At 44.7% G+C, this 20,769-nt stretch overlaps 2 protein-coding genes across 3 annotated transcripts in view; one reads left to right on the top strand and one right to left on the bottom strand.

Annotated features, from left to right (window-relative positions):
* nup205 (nucleoporin 205) overlaps positions 1–3,859 on the bottom strand; it is a 141,274-nt gene extending 137,415 nt beyond the window's left edge. The window contains exon 1 of the mRNA XM_086008589.1: positions 3,589–3,859. Coding sequence (XP_085864715.1) covers positions 3,589–3,619 — 31 coding nt within the window. The 5' untranslated portion in view covers positions 3,620–3,859. The remainder of the gene's footprint in view (positions 1–3,588) is intronic.
* A 244-nt stretch (positions 3,860–4,103) lies between these two features.
* cnot4b (CCR4-NOT transcription complex, subunit 4b) overlaps positions 4,104–20,769 on the top strand; it is a 171,261-nt gene continuing 154,595 nt past the window's right edge. The window contains exon 1 of one of the 2 annotated variants that reach the window (XM_086008595.1): positions 4,104–4,197. The gene's annotated coding sequence lies outside the window, so the exon portion shown is untranslated. Of the gene's footprint in view, positions 4,198–4,229; positions 4,502–20,769 lie in introns of those variants that run through there. The other variant, XM_086008592.1, reaches the window with a different exon arrangement.

Below are 20,769 nucleotides of genomic sequence, written 5' to 3'. Positions count from 1 at the left end.
CTTGAAAATAAACTCTTGCGGATTCTGTATTCATCAAGCTGAAGGACATTAGGTCTGCGAAGAGGGAACACTTTGCCTTTCCAGGTGCCTCACCATTTAACAGGAGGGACTTAATAAAAGTTAATAAACACATTTTGTGTTCGGCTTTGCCACCGACCCAATTTTGAGGTACCCAGAATTGAGTAGTGAGCCAACTTGAGTAGCTTACTCACAAAACACAGGCACCAAAAAAAACATTATTACAATCCCAAGTTCATTGCCCCCATCTGATCACACCAAAATGTAAATCACTCACACCATAAATCAAGCACAGGTTATTGGAGTGGGTTAGGCAGAGTCAACTGTATATTATACTCTAAGTTTTAACTGATTAGTGCCCGTATGATAGCTCGACTTCGAGGTCACATCCAGTAAAACTCACTAGGTCCATTCGTTTCAGGTGACTTCTAGGTAGGAAGAATAGAAAAGCAGAATATTTTTTTTTTAAATGACAGCCTATTAAATGTTGGTATTCCAAGCAATGAGTGTTCTTGTACATGAATCACAGGAACTTCACATGCAGGTACAGCAAGCAAATAGGAAGACAAATGGTATGATAGCCTTTATTGCAAGGTGGGGGCAGAGTAGAAGAGTAAGGAAGTCTTGCTGCAATTATATAGAGCTTTGGTGAGACCACACCTGGAGTATTGTGCACAGTTTTGGTCTCCTTACCTAAGGAAGAATATACTTGCCTTCGAGGGAGTGCAACGAAGGTTCACCAGACTGATTCCTGGGATGAGGGCTGTCCTATGAGGAGGGATTGAGTAGAATGGGCCTATACTCTCTGGAGTTTAGAAGAATGAGAGGTGATCTCATTGAAATGTATAAAGTTCTTCGAGGGCTTCACAGAGTAGATGCGGAGAGGCTGTTTCCCCAGGCTGGAGAGTCCACAGTAAGGGGGTCAGCAATTGAGGACTGAGAAGGAGACATTTCTTCACTCAGAGGGTTGTGAATCTTTGGAATTTTCTACCCCAGAGAACTGTGGATGCTCAGTCAATGAGTAAATTCAAGACTGAGATCGATAGATTATTGGGCACTAAGGGAATCAAGGGATATGGGGATAGGGTGGGAAAGTGGAGTTGAGGTCGATGATCAACCATGATCTTATTGAATGGCGGAGCAGGCTCAAGGGGCCGTATGGCCTACTCCTGCTCATATTTCTTATGTTTTTTTGATTACTCTGTTAAATGCTTTGGGTATTTCTCACATTACAAGGTGCAATACAAATGCAAGCTTTGCTGAGTAAGTCAAACACCATTTTTATTATATATGATAATCCCACAATTATTACTAGTGTTTATAAAGATTGCATTCTGCAGCTCCACCTACTTAATCATGAAAAATCATTAGGTAGTGACCTCCCACCACTTAAATTTAGTGACAGAAAATCGGTGCAGTAGTGTGTTCTCTTCTGCCGTTGGGGCCGGGTCACATTCTTGGGTACAGGGTAGGGAAAGCTTCACTCTGCACCTGCCTGTATTACATGTGCCCTGAGAGTTCTGGTAGCTGACACAGGTACCTGAAATGGGAGGAGTTGGATTCCTCAGTTTAAGGAGCACAATAAAGATACTGTAATACACAAGTTTATTTAGCATGTTTGGTAAATTGCTGTTTGATCTTCATAAAAACGACCATTCAGGTAGGCTCAATATGCGAGAGATATCTGTAGCAAAAGAGATTATACGTAGGAAAGGGAGAGGATTAATTTGTGGCTCTTCCTACTGACCACAAAGTCTGAATACATCCATTTAGGGCACATTTATTTAATTACTGAGTGGCTGGTGTGTTTCACCACTCACTCACAATCCTACTGAATATATTCTGGGCAGATTTCTTAAATGTATTCATTCATAGCAGGCATGCTGCTGCTGAAGTCCGATTGCACTGTTTTAACACAGATTTATTTAATTAAAAGCTGCATTCATTTTGAGAAAAGACTGTTGTACAAAATTAAAATATGCCATACTCTTAAGTAAATGGTACAAGAGGTGCACACGTATACTACTTGACCTCCTGTGGTACTGCGTGCAGGGAGTAAAGACCAAGTGTATTCTTCAGGTGAAACAGGGTGACAGAGTGGTAGTTGGATCAGGGCATACAGACATGACCAATTCTTATGAATCATAGAAATTTACGGCACAGTGAGACCATTTGGCCCATCGTGTCTGTGCCGGCTGAAAAGAGCTATTCAGCCTAATCCCCAGTTTCCAGCTCTTGGTCCACAGCCTTGTAGGTTGCAGCACTTCAAGTGCATATGAAGGACTACGTCTGAAACGTCAACACTACGGTTATTTACAGATGCTGCCTGACTTCTTGTTTCCAGCTTTTCTGTTTTTGCACACACTGCTTGTTACATTGTAACTACAACGGTCTGCCAGTTCTGATGAAAGGTCATCGACCTGAAACATTAACTGTTTCTCTCTCCACAGATGCTGCCTAACCTGCTGAGTGCGTCCAGCATTTTCTGTTTTTATGATAGTTGAGCACCTCCACCTCACAATTAGTGAGATGTTTACATAGGTAATTTCAATTATAAACAGAACAAGTCGAATGGAAATGCACAGATAATCTGAAATAAAAACAGAAAATGCTGTAAACACTCAACAGGCTAGTCAGCATCTGTGGAGAGAGAAAGAGAGTTAAAGTTCCAGATTGATGACCTTTAGAAGGAAGACAGACTTGCATTTATATAGAGTCTTTCACGACCACTGGTTGTCCCAAAGTGCTTTACAGAAGTACTTTTTGGAGTGCAGTCACTGTTGTAATGTAGGAAACGCAGCAGCCAATATGTGCTCAGCAAGCTTGCACAAACAGCAATGTGATAATGGCCAGATAATCTGGGTTTTTATTTTAAGTGATGTTGATTGAGGAATAAATATTGGCCAGGACACCGGGGATAACTGCCCTACTTTTCTTCGAAATAGTGCCATGGGATCTTATACATCCATCTCAGATCTGAGACCCCATACGGGGCCCTTGGTTTAATGTCTCATCCGAAAGACGGCACCTCCAACAGTGCAGCATTCCCTCAGCACTGCACTGAAGTGTCAGGCTGGATTTACGTGCTCAAGTCCCTGGAGTGGGACTTGAACCTACAACCTTGTGTCTCAGAGGCGAGGGTGTTTCTATTTGATACACAGCTGACATATCTTCCGCACACCCATTTCAGGTCGACAGTTATGCGCGGTAGACCGCAGAATTGAATTATAAACATTTTCACGAAGAAAACGTTTCCTTTCCTGACCAAGTGCTGCACTAAAATGGCACTGGACTGAACGTTCGCTGCAGAGATGAACTCTGTCTCCTGGGTCTGGGTGTGTGTGTGTGTGTGTGTCCTCGCTTCCCCTCTGAACTGTGGTAAGTTTTTACTGCAGACCAGCATGAGCGGGGCCTGGGATGGCAGGGACAGCGTGTTCCACCGGGGGCTCAGCCCGCACTGTTACACCCAGGCCGCCTCAGTCTGAAAAGATCAGCGAGATTGTGTGGCTGGGTGGCGGCGCCCAGCCAGAGACAACTGCGTGAAGTTTTTTCCTCCCCTCCATCACTGACCTGAATTTACCGCCATGGTCGCGGCCGCCATCTTGGAAAGGAACCGGAACCGAAAAGCCCGGGCCGGGCGCAGCACGCTCCGCCCGACGGTCCGAGCAGTCCAAAACCCAGTCCCCAGCAGGCCGCTCTCTGCCCTTCTCACCGCCCAACCTTGCGTCCCTCCACCAGGCTCAACTTGCGGCTGGGAGCCCAGGCGGAAGCGCGTGACCTCCAGCCCTAACTACACTCCCCAGCATGCCTGGCGCCAGGGCAGGCCAACTGACCCCGGCGTGACCTCTCACATCCGCCCGACACCCCGAAAAAAACCCAACTGTCACCTTGGAAATATCGCACTTTTTATTTTTGTTTTAAAAAAACACTTCAAATACGTGAAAGAATAATTTGAATAGGCGTTAGTTTTTTAAAATCGAAACAACGCGGATTAAGAGAAGCATCGATTTTTTTTTTAAAAAAAGAAATAAAGAGGAGGCCTCGCGCGGGAGGGCTTCTGGGAATTGTAGGCTGACAGCGACACTTTGCCGGAACAGGAAAGCGAAGGTCGGCGGACTACAACCCCCAGAAAGCACCGCGCGGCAGCCGAGAGGCGAAGAAAAAGGCGAACGGTTGCAGGTGCGGCGCGGGGCGCATGTGCGGCGGCGTTTGTGCGCAGGCGCGGTGAGAGTTTCCTAGGGAGAGAGAGAAAAAAAAAAATGGTGGCTGGTGTGTGAATTGGATCAGCGCCGGAGAGAGATAATTATAGAGAAAATTATCTGCAACAGAGGAGCAGTGCGGGGGGGAAAAGCCGGCCCAGGAAACGCCTCACGCCCAGCAGAAGAAGGACACGGGGGGGGGACAACAAAAAGAAAAAGAAAGGAAAAGAGAGAGCGACCGTTCAACGCCCCCCCCCCCCCCCCTCCTTTCGTTGGTTGAAACTGTGAGTCGGAGAGACTGTGTGAGAGAGTTCCTGGGAGTCTGGCACCCGGTCACTGCTACACGGAGGCTTCAGCGGGACAGCCAGGCCGCGCCAGCACCAGGCATCACTGCGGGTGGGGTGGGCGAGAGGAGCAGGCCGGGGATTACAGAGCAGAGCGGCGCCAGGCGAAGGAGGGTCGTCCGGCCTTCTCTCCATTTTAATCGAGAGTTGCAATTGTTTGAATGTTGAGCCGGTGAGAGGGGAGGGATTAATGTTCCCTCTCTGTTCTGGCGACGTCTGGGAAAGGATTGCTCGCTTTTCCCTCTAGCCCGCAATTCTATTTTTTTTAACCCCCCCCCCCCCCCCCCCAAAAAAAAATTGAGACAAATCGTGTATAAATTTTATATACGAATTGTAGCGTTTTTTAAAAAAATTTAAAAGTTCATTCACCCGCTTTGCAAGTGGGTTGAAAGAAAGGCAGCGCGTCTTAACTCATTATCGGGAAGTACAAGCGTTGTTCTATATTTTTATTTACAAACAAATGGGAATAAAACAGGGCCTCACTTATTCTTACATTGCGCTTTATTATTAACAGTTGAGCTCCACAGATCCAGGGGGAGTTTACAGGAACGAACAGAAGGGAGGAAGGTTGCTGGTTATCCGTACCTGGATAGATACCGGAATTTTTCCTTGAGTGGTGGGGGGAATAATGTATACTTTTTAATAATTGTGATGCTCGGTCCATGTTTCCTACTTTTGGTTTGCTGGCCATCAGGGTTTAACTTACTATTAAATTAGAACGGTTCTCGTGTTTAATTTAGGAGATACAATGTTTGAGTTTCAAAGAGGAATGGTGTAAATTCAAGATTTATTATTTGTGTTTGTTACAAACATATTCAAACATAATCAGTTAAACTAGTAGTTGAGCTGGAATGTTTCAACAAGCATGCGAGAGTCGATACATAGGATTCTTAGTTGGGGGGGGGGAAGCAATGGAGGCTGGACTGTTAGAAATGCAGAATAGAATACTACAGATCATCTACAAATTTTAATATTTTTGAATACTGACATACATGTGTTTAAATGAAAGTACTGCAACCTTGCATTTGAAATTCTCTTTCAAATGAGAGGCTGGCCTTGCATGACAGGTTAGAGGGCTGTCACTGAGGAATGGAGGCATCTTATATTGACTATATTAAGCTCAATTTAAAAAAAAAAAAATGTTCTCGTGAGCAGTGCTGGCAAAGTTGTATGTATTACGTGTCTCTAGTTTCCCTGCAAAGATGGTGATGTGCTTTCCTGAATGGCTGCAGTCCTGTTGGCAGTGGTGCTCCCAATCTGATATAAATACTTAAGTTTAGAAAGAAAGTCACTCACCAAAACTGCAACAGCATTAACTGACACTTTACAAATTTGATGTAATTCAGTAGCAGTTGACAAACTCACAATGAGCTGAATGAATCCTTTGTGGTGCTGTCTTGTACTTTTCAGTCATCTCAGTATATGATAGACCTGTACAGTAGTAGCAAAGATAGTTAAGCGAATTGATTTTGTGGGATGCAGAATTTAATCAGGATGGGTAGTTTGCAAATGTAGTGTTAGGAGGTCAGAAAATTTTCTTGCCGTGCAAATGATGTAAACTGTAATGTGTATTTTGGTTTTGTTCAATAATGAAAGGGGATGGGTTCACTATGAATTTTTGTCTCGCCTATTTTCTCTCCCCTCTAAGGCCTGCTCCTTGCTGTGATAGGATGCCTTCATATTTCATCCAGGTGGCCATCATTCATGAACGCACCTTGGCAGTGAGCAACAGTAGCTCTGATATGATGTTCCCTCTCTCCCATTGGTGCTAATGCCCTTTATGGCACCCATAAAACTACCCCGTAACTTAGTTCAGACCAGAGATTCAACCTGGAGTCCCTGGACTGTTCAATTCAGTTGCTCATTGGATGAACTTGCCGAGCATATACAAATATTTTTCGTTTGTTTCAAAGTGCACTAGTTTAGCTGCAACCGGTGGGCACCACAGGATGTAAATGGCGTAATGAGCCGCAACAGCAGGATCTTGATGTAGTTTTACGCTGTAATTTTAGTTTGATTGGTCTTTGTATTTGAAGGTTTTATTAGTGGTGTCCTGCTATTGAGGTGGCACTTGTGCAGATTTATGCCCTACTGATCCAACGAAAATATTGCTTTTTGGCAATCCGTGTTAATCTGAGCTGTTTTGTATATTCTAATATACTGAATCTGTACTGTTAAACATACATTTGCTGTTTAGATAAATTGGTTGACTCCACTCATGGCCAATTACGTATGAGTCATTTTATGAGCCATATACAGACCCCACAGTCCCAGTAATGATTGCTTATCTGTGCTCAATTTGTTCCTCTGTTGTTGGGATGGAACAACTGTCCTCCATGCCCTGGTCTGGGGGTGGGTGGGAACCAACAAGGGTTCCTGGAAAAAAAACAATGAGTGCTCGTTCAGGACAGCATCGAGCTTGGTTGTGATACCTGTGTGGTGGAATAGCCTGCTGACAACACCATCAAATTTCACACAGGAAGTATGGTCGCTTCGGGGAGGCGCCAGAGCATCCCTATCCCAGCGCAAGCCTGTGCCTTCTGTTGAGCATTGGGGGAAGGTGGGGGTTTGGAGGTCAGCCATTGCTTGCAATTGTTGAAAATTTATTGCAGGTTTCAGTACATTATTGTAGAGGATCATTCACATTGCAGCCAATGTGATGAGAAGGAAATTAACCTTGTGAAATATATTTTGTCACATTAACATGATAAACAGGTTCTCTGACCTCATACCCTGAGCGCTTTTGCAAAATTCCCATCTTAAGTACAAGCCGTGTAACTGGGGCTGTGCCCTGCAACACCAACCCATTCACTTAACTGATTTGGCACGATGTTATTGCTTTGGAGGACTGAAAACATGCTTGATAACACAATGAAGGATTCCTTTCAATATCCGCACCATTGGCTCTGAGTGTGTTTTTTGTTCTCGAGGCAGTATTGTGGTATATACAGTTATAATACTGTATGTGCCTAACAATTGTACTTATTGCAGTGCCAGACAGTAATCTCGGGAACCATGTTCCTCGGCCTACATGGTTTCTCCATCCAGCTAGTTTGTACATTTGGATTTGGTTATTTAACTTTAACTAAGTTTAATTTTCTGTGCTTTTTTTTGCCCTTCCTCATCTGAAGACACGACACCTGCTGGGTTATGGTTCCAGCCCCCCAGTATTTCACCCAAGTGGCCATTTTCCTGTATGTTTGAATATGCATTGTCAGTACGCTCGTCAGCATATTGAACTTGGTCCTGAGGCTCAGACTTTCCTGCAGGAGTCACTTGAGTGGCAACCCTGGCTGATACTTTTTATTTCCTCTTCTTCCTTTCCAAGGGGTTATAGGTAGATTGTAGCATTTCCAACTATTTGCCCTGACTGGCGTCAACCATCTGACCACAGAAGAGGAATCGAACCTGGGACGTCCTAGTCTGGATTACCAGTAATGTTTAAAACTAGATCCAAAGTAGCTTCTGTAAATTTAAGGGAATTTGACAGTGGGTGAATGGGACCTTGACGTGTCTGGGAGATAACCTTTTCTATTCTGTGGGTGTCGCTGGCAAGGGCAGCATTTATTGCCCATCCTGAATTGCCCTTCAGAAGGTGGTGGTGAGCTGCTGCCTTGAACTGCTGCAGTCCTTGTGGTGAAGGTACTCCTGTGGTGCTGTTAGGGAGGGAGTTCTAGGATTTTGGCCTGGCAACGAAGGAACGGCGATATATTTCCAAGTCAGGATGGTGTGTGACTTGGAGGGGAACTTGGAGGTGGTGGTGTTCCCATGCGTCTGCTGCCCTTGTCCTTCCAGGTGGAAGAGGTCGCGGGTTTGGGAGGTGCTGCCGAAGAAGCCTTGGCGAGTTGCTGCAGTGCACCTTGTAGATGGTACACACTGCAGCCACGGTACGCCGGTGGTGGAGGGAGTGAATGTTTAAGGTGGTGGATGGGGTGCCAATCAAGCAGGCTGCTTTGTCCTGGATGGTGTCGAGCTTCTTGAGTGTTGTTGGAGCTGCACTCATCCAGGCAAGTGGAGAGTATTCCATCACACTCCTTACTTGTGCCTTGTAGATGGTGGAAAGACTTTGGGGAGTCCAGAGGAGAGACACCCGCCACAGAATACCTAGCCTCTGACCTGTTCTTGTAGCCACAGTATTTTTTGTGGTTGGTCCAGTTAAGCTTCTGGTAAATGGTGACCCCCCCAGGATGTTGATGGGGGATTAGGTGATGGTAATCCCGTTCAATGTCTGGGGGCAGTGGTTAGACTCTCCTTTGTTGGAGATAGTCATTGCCTGACACTTGTGTGACGTGAATGTTACTTGCCACTTATCAGCCCAAGTCTGAATGTTGCCCAGGTCTTGCTGCATGCAGACATAGACTGCTTCATTATCTGGAGTTGCGAATGGCACTGGCAGTCATCAGTGAACATCCCCACTTCTGGCCTGGAGGAAGATGGAGGCAGAGGTAGGGAAGAGACAAAGGGTTATTCGAGTAAGGAATGCATTGCCACAAGTGGTTATTAAAGCCCAGTCAATCGCCACATTTAAGAGGGATTTAGATAAACGCTTGGAGAAAATATATTATAGACTATGGGAAAGAGCAGGGACTTGGGATTGGGGTGGGTAGCACTGCCATAGCACGATGGGTGACAGGCCTGTTGTGCTGAAATTTGTCATTCTGTCTGTGGGGTGGGGGGGTGATGGCTAATTAGCCCAATACACGGGAATGATGTGCAGATTACTTCTGGTGTTGGATATTTAATATTTAAATGTTAGGAAGATGGGGTTGTGTTTTACTGAACTGCATGTAATGAATTGTTTTTGAGGCCCAAGAAGTAGGAAAAATGTCCAATCCCATTTTCTAAGCTTTGGATAGAATGCAGCAGCTCTGAAGGATTGCTGCAGTGACCCAGGATATTTTTGTGAGGATTTCTTCCTAGCAGTGACCTTTTAACTGTTAGTGTTAGTCTGCATCTTGAGGGACTGCAGCTCAGAGTTTTTGAGTTGGAGTCTGAGGTGCAGACATTGCAGGGCATCAGGGATGGGGAGAGTTACCTGGACACTTTGATCCAGGAGGCAGTCACATCCCTTAGGTTAGGTAGTGGTACAGGTCTGGTTTGTGGTCAGGGACAGGAGGGTGTGACTGCAACTCAGGCAGGTAAGGGGACCCCAGGTGCAGTGCTGGAGGAGCATCAGCCTTTGCCCTTGTCCAACAGGTTCTTACTGCCTGTGTGGATGAGGGAAAAGCTTGAAGGATGGATGAGCAAGCTGACCATGGTGCAGGAGGCCATTCAAGTGGGGGGAGTGAAAAGGAGTGTAGTTTTGGTAGGGCACAGTACTGTCAGGGGGATAGATACTGTTCTCTGCAGCCGCGGCTGAGACTTCCGAAGGTTGTGTTGCCTGCTCAGTGCCAGGGTTAAAGACATCTCCTCGTGGCTGGAGGAGAACTTGGAGGGGTAGGATCCAGTTGTTGTGGTCCACGTAGGAACCAATGACCTAGTTAGAACTAGGAATGAGGTTCTGTTGAGGGTGTTTGAGGAACTAGGATCCAAATTAAAGAGCAGAACCTCAAAGGTGGTAATCTCTGGATTGTTACCTGAGCCACGTGCAAATTGGCATAGGGACTCACAGATTAGCGGTTTACATGTGTGGCTGAGTGTTACAGTTCATGGGGCACGGCCACCAGTACTGGGGAAAGAGGGAGCTGTTGGGACGGGCTCCTGGTGAACCGAATAACTAGGGCAGCAGATAGGGCTTTAAACTAATGAGGATGGTGGGAGGATTCAGGAAAGAGTAAATTTACAAGCAGCGAGAGAAATGTCAAGGCTCTAGAGCAAAGTAGAGTTTTGAGTAACAAGAAGCAGAGTGGGTCAGGAAGGGACCGAGTAACAAAGGTCATAGGGCATCAGTGACTGAGGGGACATCAGAGATAGATGGAAATAAGTCAAAGCTAAAGGCACGATATCTGCGCGAAGCATTCACAACAAAATAGATGAATTAATAGCGCAGATAGAAATTAATAATAGGTTTTATCTAATAGCTATTATGGAGACGTGGTTGCAAAGTGGCCAAGGTTGGGAACTAAATATTCCAGGATACTGAACTTTTAGAAGAGATAGGCAAAATGGAAAAGGAGGAGGGGTAGCCCTGATAATAAAGGATGGGATAAAGACAGTAGAGAGAAAGGATCTTAGCTCCGAAAATCAAGTAGAATCAGTTTGAGTGGAGCTAAGAAATAGCAAGGGGCAGAAAACATTGATGTGAGTTGTTGAAAGGCCCCCAAACAGTAGTTGTAATGTAGGGCAGAGTATAAATCAGGAAATTAGAGGCATATGTAACGAGGGTAATCCAGTAATCATGGGGGACTTTAATCTACATTTAGACTAGGCAAACCAAATTTGCAATAATGGTGTGGAGGACGAATTCATGGAATTTATGCAAGATAGTTTTCTCGATCAGTATGTTGAGGAACCAGCAAGAGAACAGGCTATTTTAGATCTAGTATTGTGCAACAAGAAAGGGTTAATTAATAACCTTGTAGTAAAGGGGCCCTTAGGGAAGAGTGACCATAATATGATAGAATTTTATATTGAGTTTGAAAGTGATTTAGTTAAATCCAAAACTAAGCAAACGATGTAGGTCTGCGGGGCGAGTTGGCCAAGGTAGATTGGGAAACTACATTAAAAGGTATGATGGTAGATAAGCAATGGCTAGCACTTAGAGTTAATACATAATTTACAACAAATATACATTCCTTTAAGGCACAAAAACCCCACAGGAGACGTGGTCCAAGCAAGGCTAACGAGAAGTTAACGCTAGTATTAGATCAAAGGAAGAGGCTTATAATGTTGCCAAAAAGAATAGCAAGCCTGAGGATTGTGAGGATTTTAGAATTCAGCAAAGGAGGACCAAGAAATTGATGAAGAAAGGGAAAATAGAATGAGAGTAAACTAGCGAGAGACATAAAAACAGACTACAAGTTTCTACAGGTATGTAAAAAGGAAAAGATTAGCAAATAATTGTGGGTCCCTTACAGGCTGAGACAGGAGAAATTATAACAGGAAATAAAGCAATGGCAGATAAATTAAACAAATACTTTGTGTCTGTCTTCACTGAAGAAGATGCAAAAAACTTCACGGAAATAGTGGAGAACCAAGGGTCCAGCGACAATGAGGAACTGAAAGAAATTAGTAATAGTACTGGAGAAATTAATGGGACTGAAAGCCGATAAATCCCCTGGACCTGATGGCCTACATCCTAGGGTTTTGAAAGAGGTAGCTATAGAGATAGTGGATGCATTGGTTGTCATTTTTCAAAATTCCATTGATTCTAGAACGGTTCCTGTGGATTGGAAGGTAGCAAATATAACCCACTACTTAAGAAAGGAGGGAGAGAGAAAACAGGGAACGACAGACCAGTTAGCCTGACATCAGTAGTGGGGAAAATGCTAGAATCTATTATTAAGGACGTGGTAACAGGGCACTTAGAAAATAATAATAGGATTGGGCAGAGTCAACACGGATTTATGAAGGGGAAATCGTGTTTGACAATTCTGTTTTTTGGAGGTTGTAACTAGCAGAATAGATAAGGGGAACCAGTGGATGTGGTGTATTTGGATTTTCAGAAGGCATTCAATAAGGTGCCACACAAGAGGTTATTAAACAAAATTAGGGCTCATGGGATTGGGGGTAATATACTAGCATGGATTGAGGATTGGTTAACGGACAGAAAACAGAGAGTAGGAATAAACGGGTCATTTTCGGGTTGGCAGGCTGTAACTAGTGGGGTACCACAAGGATCAGTGCTTGGGCCTCAGCTATTCACAATCTATATCAATGATTTTGATGAGGGGACCAAATGTAATATATCCAAGTTTACTGATGATACAAAGCTGGGTGGGAATGTAAGTTGTGAGGAGGATGCAAGGAGGCTTCAAGGGGATATAGACAGGCTAAGTGAGTGGGCAAGAACATGGCAAATGGAATATAATGTGGAGAAATGTGAAGTTATCCACTTTGGCAGGAAAAGCAGAGTATTTTTTAAATGGTGAGAGATTGAGAAATGTTGGTGTTCAGAGGGACCTGGGTGTCCTTGTACACGAATCACTGAAAGTCAACATGCAGGTACAGGAAGCAAGTAGGAAAGTAAATGGTATGTTGACCTTTTATTACAAGAGGATTTGAGTATAAGAGTAAAGACGTCTTACTGCAATTATATAGGGCCCTGGTGAGACTACACCTGGAGTATTGTGTATAGTTTTGGTCTCCTTACCTAAGGAAGGATATACTTGCCACAGAGGGAGTGCAACAAAGGTTCACCAGACTGGTTCCTGGGATGGGGGGATTGTCCTATGAGGAGAGATTGAGTAGACTAGGCCTATATAACCTGGAGTTTAGAAGAATGAGAGGTGATCTCATAGAAACATGCACAATTTTTAAAGGGTAAATGCAGGGAGGATGTTTCCCCTGGCTGGGGAGTCTAGAACCAGGGGTCACAGTCTCAGAATAAGGGATCGGCCATAAGAGATGAGAAATGCCTTCACTCAGAGGGTGGTGAATCTTTGGAATTCTCTACCCCAGAGGGCTGTGGAGGCTCAGTCATTGAGCATATTCAAGACAGCTCGATAGATTTTTGGGTATGAAGGGAATCGAGATATGGGGATAGTTCAGGAAAGTGGAGTTGAGGTAGAAGATCAGCCATGATCTTATTGAATGGCGGAGCAGGCTCGAGGGGCCAAATGGCTGACTCCTGCTCCTATTTCTTATGTTCATGAGCTGCCTGTTTGTCCCGAGCAAATGTAAAGTAGTCCCAATAGGGAGTGTTCGCATCCTCGTGAAGATGATCCAACACTCATATGCTGCATAGCAGTTGTATTTGGACTAATGATTGGGTTTCCCCATCACCTTTGTTTCTGCCATGTAGGGATGTACCTGATGCATCAATGGAGTGCAGGAATGATCTGCACTCTTAACTGCCCAGCTTCGGAGCTGCAGAGGCCAAAGTGCAGGACTGGCTGACGAGGATGTAATGTGCTGTGCCTCACTGGAGGGGCTGCATGGAACCTAACAACAGAACCCATGAGTTTATTTCCAGTCCAGTTTTGAGACTCCATCCTTGTTGAGGCAGTGGTTATGTTGATTCATCTGAGACTGTCCTTTGACAATTCCAGTCTTGCAAAAATGTAAACTTCGTATTTGACATTGGACAGGTATGGGGGTTTCAATTGTAAGCAGTTTGTCATGGGCCTGTTTAGTGGATTTTTGGTGGCACTAGAGGAAAAATCACACTCGAGCCAGCACACTTTAATGTGCTAACCATCTCTGGTCTTAATAGATATGTTGATAGGGTGGAAGGTGGCTCGTGTGGAGCATAAACACTGGCATAGACCTGCTGGGCCAAATGGCCTACTCCTGGTCCTATTTCTTATGTTCTTAACAGGCCCTTCGAGCCTGCTGCACCATTTAAGAAGATTATGACCGATCTTTTACCTCAACTCCACCTTCCCTTGCTACCCCCATATCCCTTGATTTCCTTGGTATCCAAAAATCTATCGATCTTTGTCACTGAGCATCCACAGCTCTGTGGTAGAGAATTCCAAAGATTCACAACCCTTTGCTTGAAGAAATTTCACCTCTTCTCAGTCCTAAATTGCCGACCCCTTATTCTGAGACTGTGACCCCTGGTTCTGGACTCCCCAGCCAGGGGAAACATCCTCCCTGCATCCACCCTGTCAAGCTACTTAAGAATTTTACATGTTTCAATGCAATCACCTCTGTCTTCTAAACTCGAGGGAATATCGGCCTAGTCTACTTGATCTCTCCTCATTGGGCAAGCCCTCATCCCAGGAATCAGCTGAGTGAACCTTCGTCGCACTTTCTTTAAGGCAAGTCTATCCTTGCTTGGGTAACGAGACCGAAACTGTACAAAATACTCCAGGTGTCGTCTTGCCAAGACCCGAAATAATTGTTGTAAGACTTCTTTACTCTTATGCTACAATCCCTTTGTAATAAAGGCTAACATACCATTTGCTTTCCTAATTGCTTGCTGTACCTGCATGTTAACTTTCAGTGATTTGTGTACAAGGTCACCCAGGTCCCTCTGAATAGCAACATTTCTCAGTTTCTCTCCATTTAAAAAATATTCTGCGTTTCTATTTTTCCTACCGAAGTGGATAACTTCACATCATATTCCACCTGCCATGTTCTTGCCCACTCATTTAACCTGTCTGTATCCCTTTGCAGCCTATTTGTTTCCTCCTCGCAACTTACTTTCCCATCTAGCTTTGTATCGTCATCCAAGTCATTAATATAGATTGTAAATAGCTGAGGTCGAAGCACTGATCCTTGTGGTACCCCACGAGTTACAGCCTGCCAACCCGAAAATGGCCCGTTTATTCCTAATCTCTGTTTTCTGTCCGTTAACCAATCCATGCTAATAAATTACCCCCAATCCCGTGAGCCTTAATTTTGTGTAATAACTGCTAGTTGTGGCACCTTATTGAAGGCCTTTTGAAAATCTAAATACACCACATCCACTGGTTCCCCCTTATCTACCCAGCTAGTTACAACCTCAAATAACTTTTCACAGATTTGTTTCTGTGCTGTAAATTCTATGCAATCTTCCCAAATTGCCCCCCACCCCTCCAGTGACAGGCCTGTACCCACCAGTACTTCACCGCAATGTTACACAGCCCAGAACATTCTTTCCAGCAAACCCAAGCTTGCACTGATTTTATTTTTTCAAAGATCAAATGGAGATTTAAAAAAAAAAATACATGTTGCTGAAATCCCAGTGAAACAAACGCTGCAGTGCTGAGTGAAAAATGTGCACGTCAACTGTTCACCTGGCTGATATCCCAGTGGCAACACACTCCTATTTTTAAATAAATGTTGGGTGTCCGTGCTTATGCACAGATTATTTTGTTGTTCGGATGAGTGGTTTCGCTATCGGTGACAGCCCTGTACTTCACTGCATTAACACAATTAAAATGCTAACAAGTTCAACCTGCTAGAGTCATAGGTCGTCTGGGTGGTGCAGTGAATTACACTTGGTTCAAATACTCTCCTTTGTTTGATGTAAGCGTTTATTGTAAAATTAGTTTGAGCATCTCTGTCCATTTCTTTATCTGGATTAGCGCAGGAATGCCCCTACTTTGTGGACAGCCTAACTCGGAGACCACAAGGTGGCTGGTGTGGGAAATGAAAAGCATCATGCTGTTGTAGTCGGAATGCCCTGCGATTGAGGCAGGGTAGAGGGAGCTTCACTCTGTCAATATGCTATGATAATGACTCTACTTGATCTTGGATTGCTTGATGCTGACACGAGATGCCAAAAATGGGAACTGTTCGATTACCCAGCAGACAGAGCCCTCCCCATGGTGCACAAAAAACCCCCCAAATCAAATGTTTACATTTTCTGCTGAGCGTTTAACTGGACCTAGTTCAAAAGCCCACCAGGGAGTTGAACTAGTCCTAACAATGAGTTGGCCCAGTGGTATTTCCTGTGAGTATCAAGGACCTGCCCATATAACAAGGGGTCGGTTCACACCTGAGGTTTGCTGCCATGTGGTGAGTTTGAGAGCAGTACAAGACTGACAGGCCTTGCTTTTATATCTCACCTTTCACATCCTCAGGATGTCTTAAAGCATTTCACAGCATACAAAGCACTTTTGAGTTGTAGTCACTGTTAAATAGTCAAACGCAGCAGCCAAATTGTGCGCACGGTCCCACAAGCAGCAATGCAATAACTGACCAGATTTATTATTTGATTTGGTTGAGGGATGACTGAGAACTGCTCATACAGTGTGCTAGGTTGTGTCGTGTCCGTGTGTAGATAAAGACACTGAAGACAGGAGTTGGTTCATAGGTATTTACTTAAGCAAGTCTGGGGGGGGGGTTCTAAAGGATCTCCACAATACACAGGCTTATATAGCCCAAGTGGCAATTACCGGCATTACGCACACCTGGGGCTCTTAAAGGCACATACACCACAATTGCTCCCCTTCTAGCTAACTAGTACATCATATTTTAAGTAATTATTAATTACATGTTATATGCAAAATAATATACATTGCTGTATTAATTAATTATAAGTTAGTCTCTCAGGAGGCTTCCTGACTCGGTCCGGATAACGCCTCGGGGGTGTAGTAGTTTCTGGTGGTGTAGTAGGTTCTTCTGGCAAGGCTGATTCGGCTTGAAGGCCAGTGTCGGGTTCATCGGGCTCCAGTATCACCGGATCGGAGGTAGATATGGGTATCTCTACTTCATCGTTAGATGTATAGAGTGGTGGTGTAGGTTGTCCCTTTTCGGATGACTTGATGATTTGGTCAGCATGGCGCCTTATTATGCTGTCTCCGATGTCCACGGTATACATCAGTGGTCCTAATCGTGTGCAGATAGTTCCAGGCTGCCATTTCTCGGTACGGTAGTCCCGGGCCAAAACCGGTTGGCCTGTCTGGAAGGCCCTAGTTGGCCTTTCATTCATGCCCTGAAACTGCCGGTTCTCCACGTCCCTTAGGATGTTGGGCTTGACCAAATCCAGCCGGCATCTTAGGTTTCTATTGTAGAACATCATGGCGGGAGTTTGGTTTGTAACCATATGCGTTGCATTCCTATATGCAAATAAGAAGTTATCCACCTTGTGCTGAAGTTTTATGTCTTCATTACCTATGGCCTTGATGGCCTTCTTGAAGGTCTGGACAAACCTTTCAGCCAATCCATTGGTGGCGGGATGGTATGGGGCGGACGTGTAGTGCTTTACCCCATTGTTCTTTAAGAACTTTCTGAATTCTTCGGACACAAATTGCGGTCCATTATCAGAACATATCTGCTCCGGCAGCCCATTCCTGGCAAATATGGTCCTTAATACTGTGATGGTTTTTTCCGTGGTGGTGGAGGACATCTTTATTACCTCCGGCCACTTGGAGTGTGCATCAACTGCGACTAAGAACATTGAGTCCATAAATGGACCAGCAAAGTCGATGTGCACCCTTTGCCAGGGAGATGAGGGCCACTCCCATGGATGTAGAGGGGCCTGTGGCGGAGCATTTTGGACCTTCTGGCATCCTAGGCAGCTCTTGGTCATGTCTTCGACGTCTCCATCGATACCTGGCCACCATACAAACGCCCTAGCTAGGTCCTTCATTTTCACTCCACCGAGATGCCCCTCGTGAAGCTCCTTTAGCACTTTATCCTGGAGTTTGGGTGGAATCACCACTCTGGATCCACACATCAAGGTTCCTCGGCACACTGACAGCTGTTCTCTTCTTTGCGAGAATGCTGGCAACAGTGGTTCGCCATGTGCTGGCCATCCCTTCACTGTTAAATCGTAGACCCGTGAGAGAGTGGGGTCATTTCTTGTCTCCCTTTCAATGGCAGAATTTGTCACCGGTAGACATTCCACTATGGTAGAGTGGAATATCTCTACTGGGTCTACTGTAGGTGCCTCTTCTATCGTTGGCAACGGTAGGCGTGATAAACCGTCAGCATTCCCATGCTGTTTTGACCCTTTGTATTCAATGTTGTATTGGTGTGCCCCTAGAAAAAGGGACCACCTCTAGTCTTTGTGCCGTCATAATGGGGACACCTTTTTTAGGGTTGAATATGGAGATGAGGGGTTGATGGTCAGTCAGCAAGGTAAATTTTTGCCCGTGCAGGTAATGGTTGAATTTCTTCACTCCCCATACCAGGCTGAGTGCTTCCCTGTCTATCTGGGCATAGCTACGCTCAGCTGAGTTCAATGAGCGTGACGCAAAAGCTATCGGCCGTTCCGAGCCATCAGGGAATCTATGGGACAATACCGCTCCTATGCCGTAAGGGGATGCATCGCACGCTAGTCTGGTTGGTAGTGATGGGTTGTAATGAGCCAAAATTAAGTCTTTACATTTATGGAATGCACGTTTACAGTCTTCGTTCCATTTCCAAATCACTCCTGTGTGTAGAAGATCATTAAGAGGGTGTAGAATAGTTGATAAGTTCGGTAAAAATTTATGATAGTAATTTATTAATCCCAGGAATGACCTCAATTGTGAAACATTTTCAGGTGCTGGGGCTTTTATAACTGCTTCAATTTTTTCAGGTGACTTATGCAACCCTTCCTTATTAATTATGTGGCCACAATATGATATCTGATTTTGGAAAATTCGCACTTGGGGCGATTTGCTCGTAGGCCCCGTTCTTTCAGCCTAGTGAGCACCTGCTCCAAATTGGCAAGGTGCTCGTTGTCGTTTTCTCCTGTTACAAGGATGTCGTCTAGGTAGTACTGAGTCCCCGGAATCCCTTTCAGGACTTGCTCCATAGCTCTTTGCCAGATAGCTGGAGCTGATGCTATTCCAAAAACCAGTCGATTGTACTGGTACAGGCCTTTGTGTGTGTTTATTGTGAGATACTTTTTAGAGGTCTTCTCAACCTCCATCTGTAGATATGCCTGTGCCAAGTCAATTTTTGTGAAACGTTTCCCTCCGGATAGTGAGGCGAAAATATCTTCTATCCTCGGAAGAGGATACTGTACCGTGTGAAGGACCGGGTTTACAGTCACCTTAAAATCCCCACCGATGCGAATTTTTTCTGTTCCTCAGTTATTTTTCAATTTTTTTCATGACTGGAACGATGGGTGTTGCCCATTCGCTCCAATCTATTTTGGATAATACGCCTGCCTTTTCCAAATTCTTCAGCTCTGCCTCGACCGCCGGACGTATTGCGTATGGCACCGGTCTTGCCTTAAAAAATTTTGGAATTGCTGTATCTTCCACTTTTATTGAGGCGGTGATGCCTTTCAAGGTTCCTAGTTTCTCTTGAAACACTTCTTGGCGTTGGCCAAGATGTCTTTTAATCGTTCAGGTATGATGTCATCACTGTTTTTTTCCTTACTGGTCACCGTCAGTGCCTGAATGGAGTGCCAGTCTAAACGTATCTTCCTTATCCATTCACGTCCCAACAACGGTGGACCACCATCTTGTAGAATGTATAAATACAACTTTTGTATTTCTTTGCCGTTGTATACCACAGGCACCCTTATTTTTCCTTTGGGGTAGACTTTCTGCCCCGTATGTTTTTAAGATAATGGATGTGTCTTTTAGAGGTATATGCGAAAATAGCCTCTCGTAATCTCGTCGATTTATTACGGTTAGAGCTGATCCTGTATCTAGCTCCATTTTAACTGGGGACCCTGCTATTGTGAGGGTAACCCAAATGGTTTGGTAATCCTCTTTGGCAAGTACATTATGTAATTTGAGGCAGCTTAGTCTCTTGTTTCCGGAGTCGCTATCGCTATTCTGGTCTTCGGAGCTATTGTCCGTCATCATTTGTACCTTCCTGTACTTTTCTTTATTGATTTTTTGTTTTCTGTCAGTGGATTTATTTTGTCCAGATTGGCATACCCGTGCAATGTGTCCAATCTTACCACATTGCCTGCATGCTTTGCCCTTGAACCAGCAGTCCCTCTGGTTATGGGTGGATCTGCCGCAGCGATAACATCTTCCGAACTCCTGTGTCATTTTATGGGTGCCGAAGTCCTGTGTCTCTTGTATCTCTGCAGCTCCTTTTGCTGCTGCTTCGTATGATACAGCCATACTGAAAGCTTTGTCCAATGTTAAATCTTTTTCAGAAAGCAGTCTTTTTTGTGTTCCTTCACTTAAGAGACCGCAAACAAATTTGTCTCGAAGATAATCCGATAGTCCTGCTCCGAATTGGCAGTACTTTGATAGCTTTCTTCATTCGGTTAGGTAATCAGCGTTACTTTCATTCTTGTGTTGATTTCTCTTGAAGAACTTGAATCGTTCTGCTATCAGCAGCGGTGTTGGGTTTAAATGCTCCTGCAGGGTATCAACAATTTCTTTAAAAGTCTTGTCCTTTGGTTTGGCTGGAGTGATTAAATTTCGTAACAGCCCGTATGTCTTCGCGCCTATTAAGTTCAGAAGTACTGAAGCTTTTTTTTCATCTGTTATTCCATTTGCAGTGCAATAAACCTCTACTCTTTCCACGTATGTGGTCCAATCTTCTATTTCGCCATCAAAAGCCTCAATGTTACCAGATTTAGGCATTTCAGAAAAGATATGGCACTTCCCGTGCTTTTTTTCTCTCTGTAGCAACGATATGGCGCTTCCCGCGCTTTTCCGCCGCTGCTACCGATAACAACGCTGTTTTACTGTGGTTTCCGTTTATTCACTGTTGGAGACTCGTTCCCGACGGAGGTCTAAACGCTGACCCGTCTCTCGAGTGCACCCTCCCAG

The sequence above is a fragment of the Somniosus microcephalus genome, chromosome 16 (genome assembly GCF_052327205.1).
Source record: "Somniosus microcephalus isolate GS21.2 chromosome 16, FLI_Smic_1.0, whole genome shotgun sequence".
NCBI lineage: Eukaryota > Metazoa > Chordata > Chondrichthyes > Squaliformes > Somniosidae > Somniosus > Somniosus microcephalus.
This window is presented reverse-complemented; position numbering and strand designations above follow the sequence as displayed.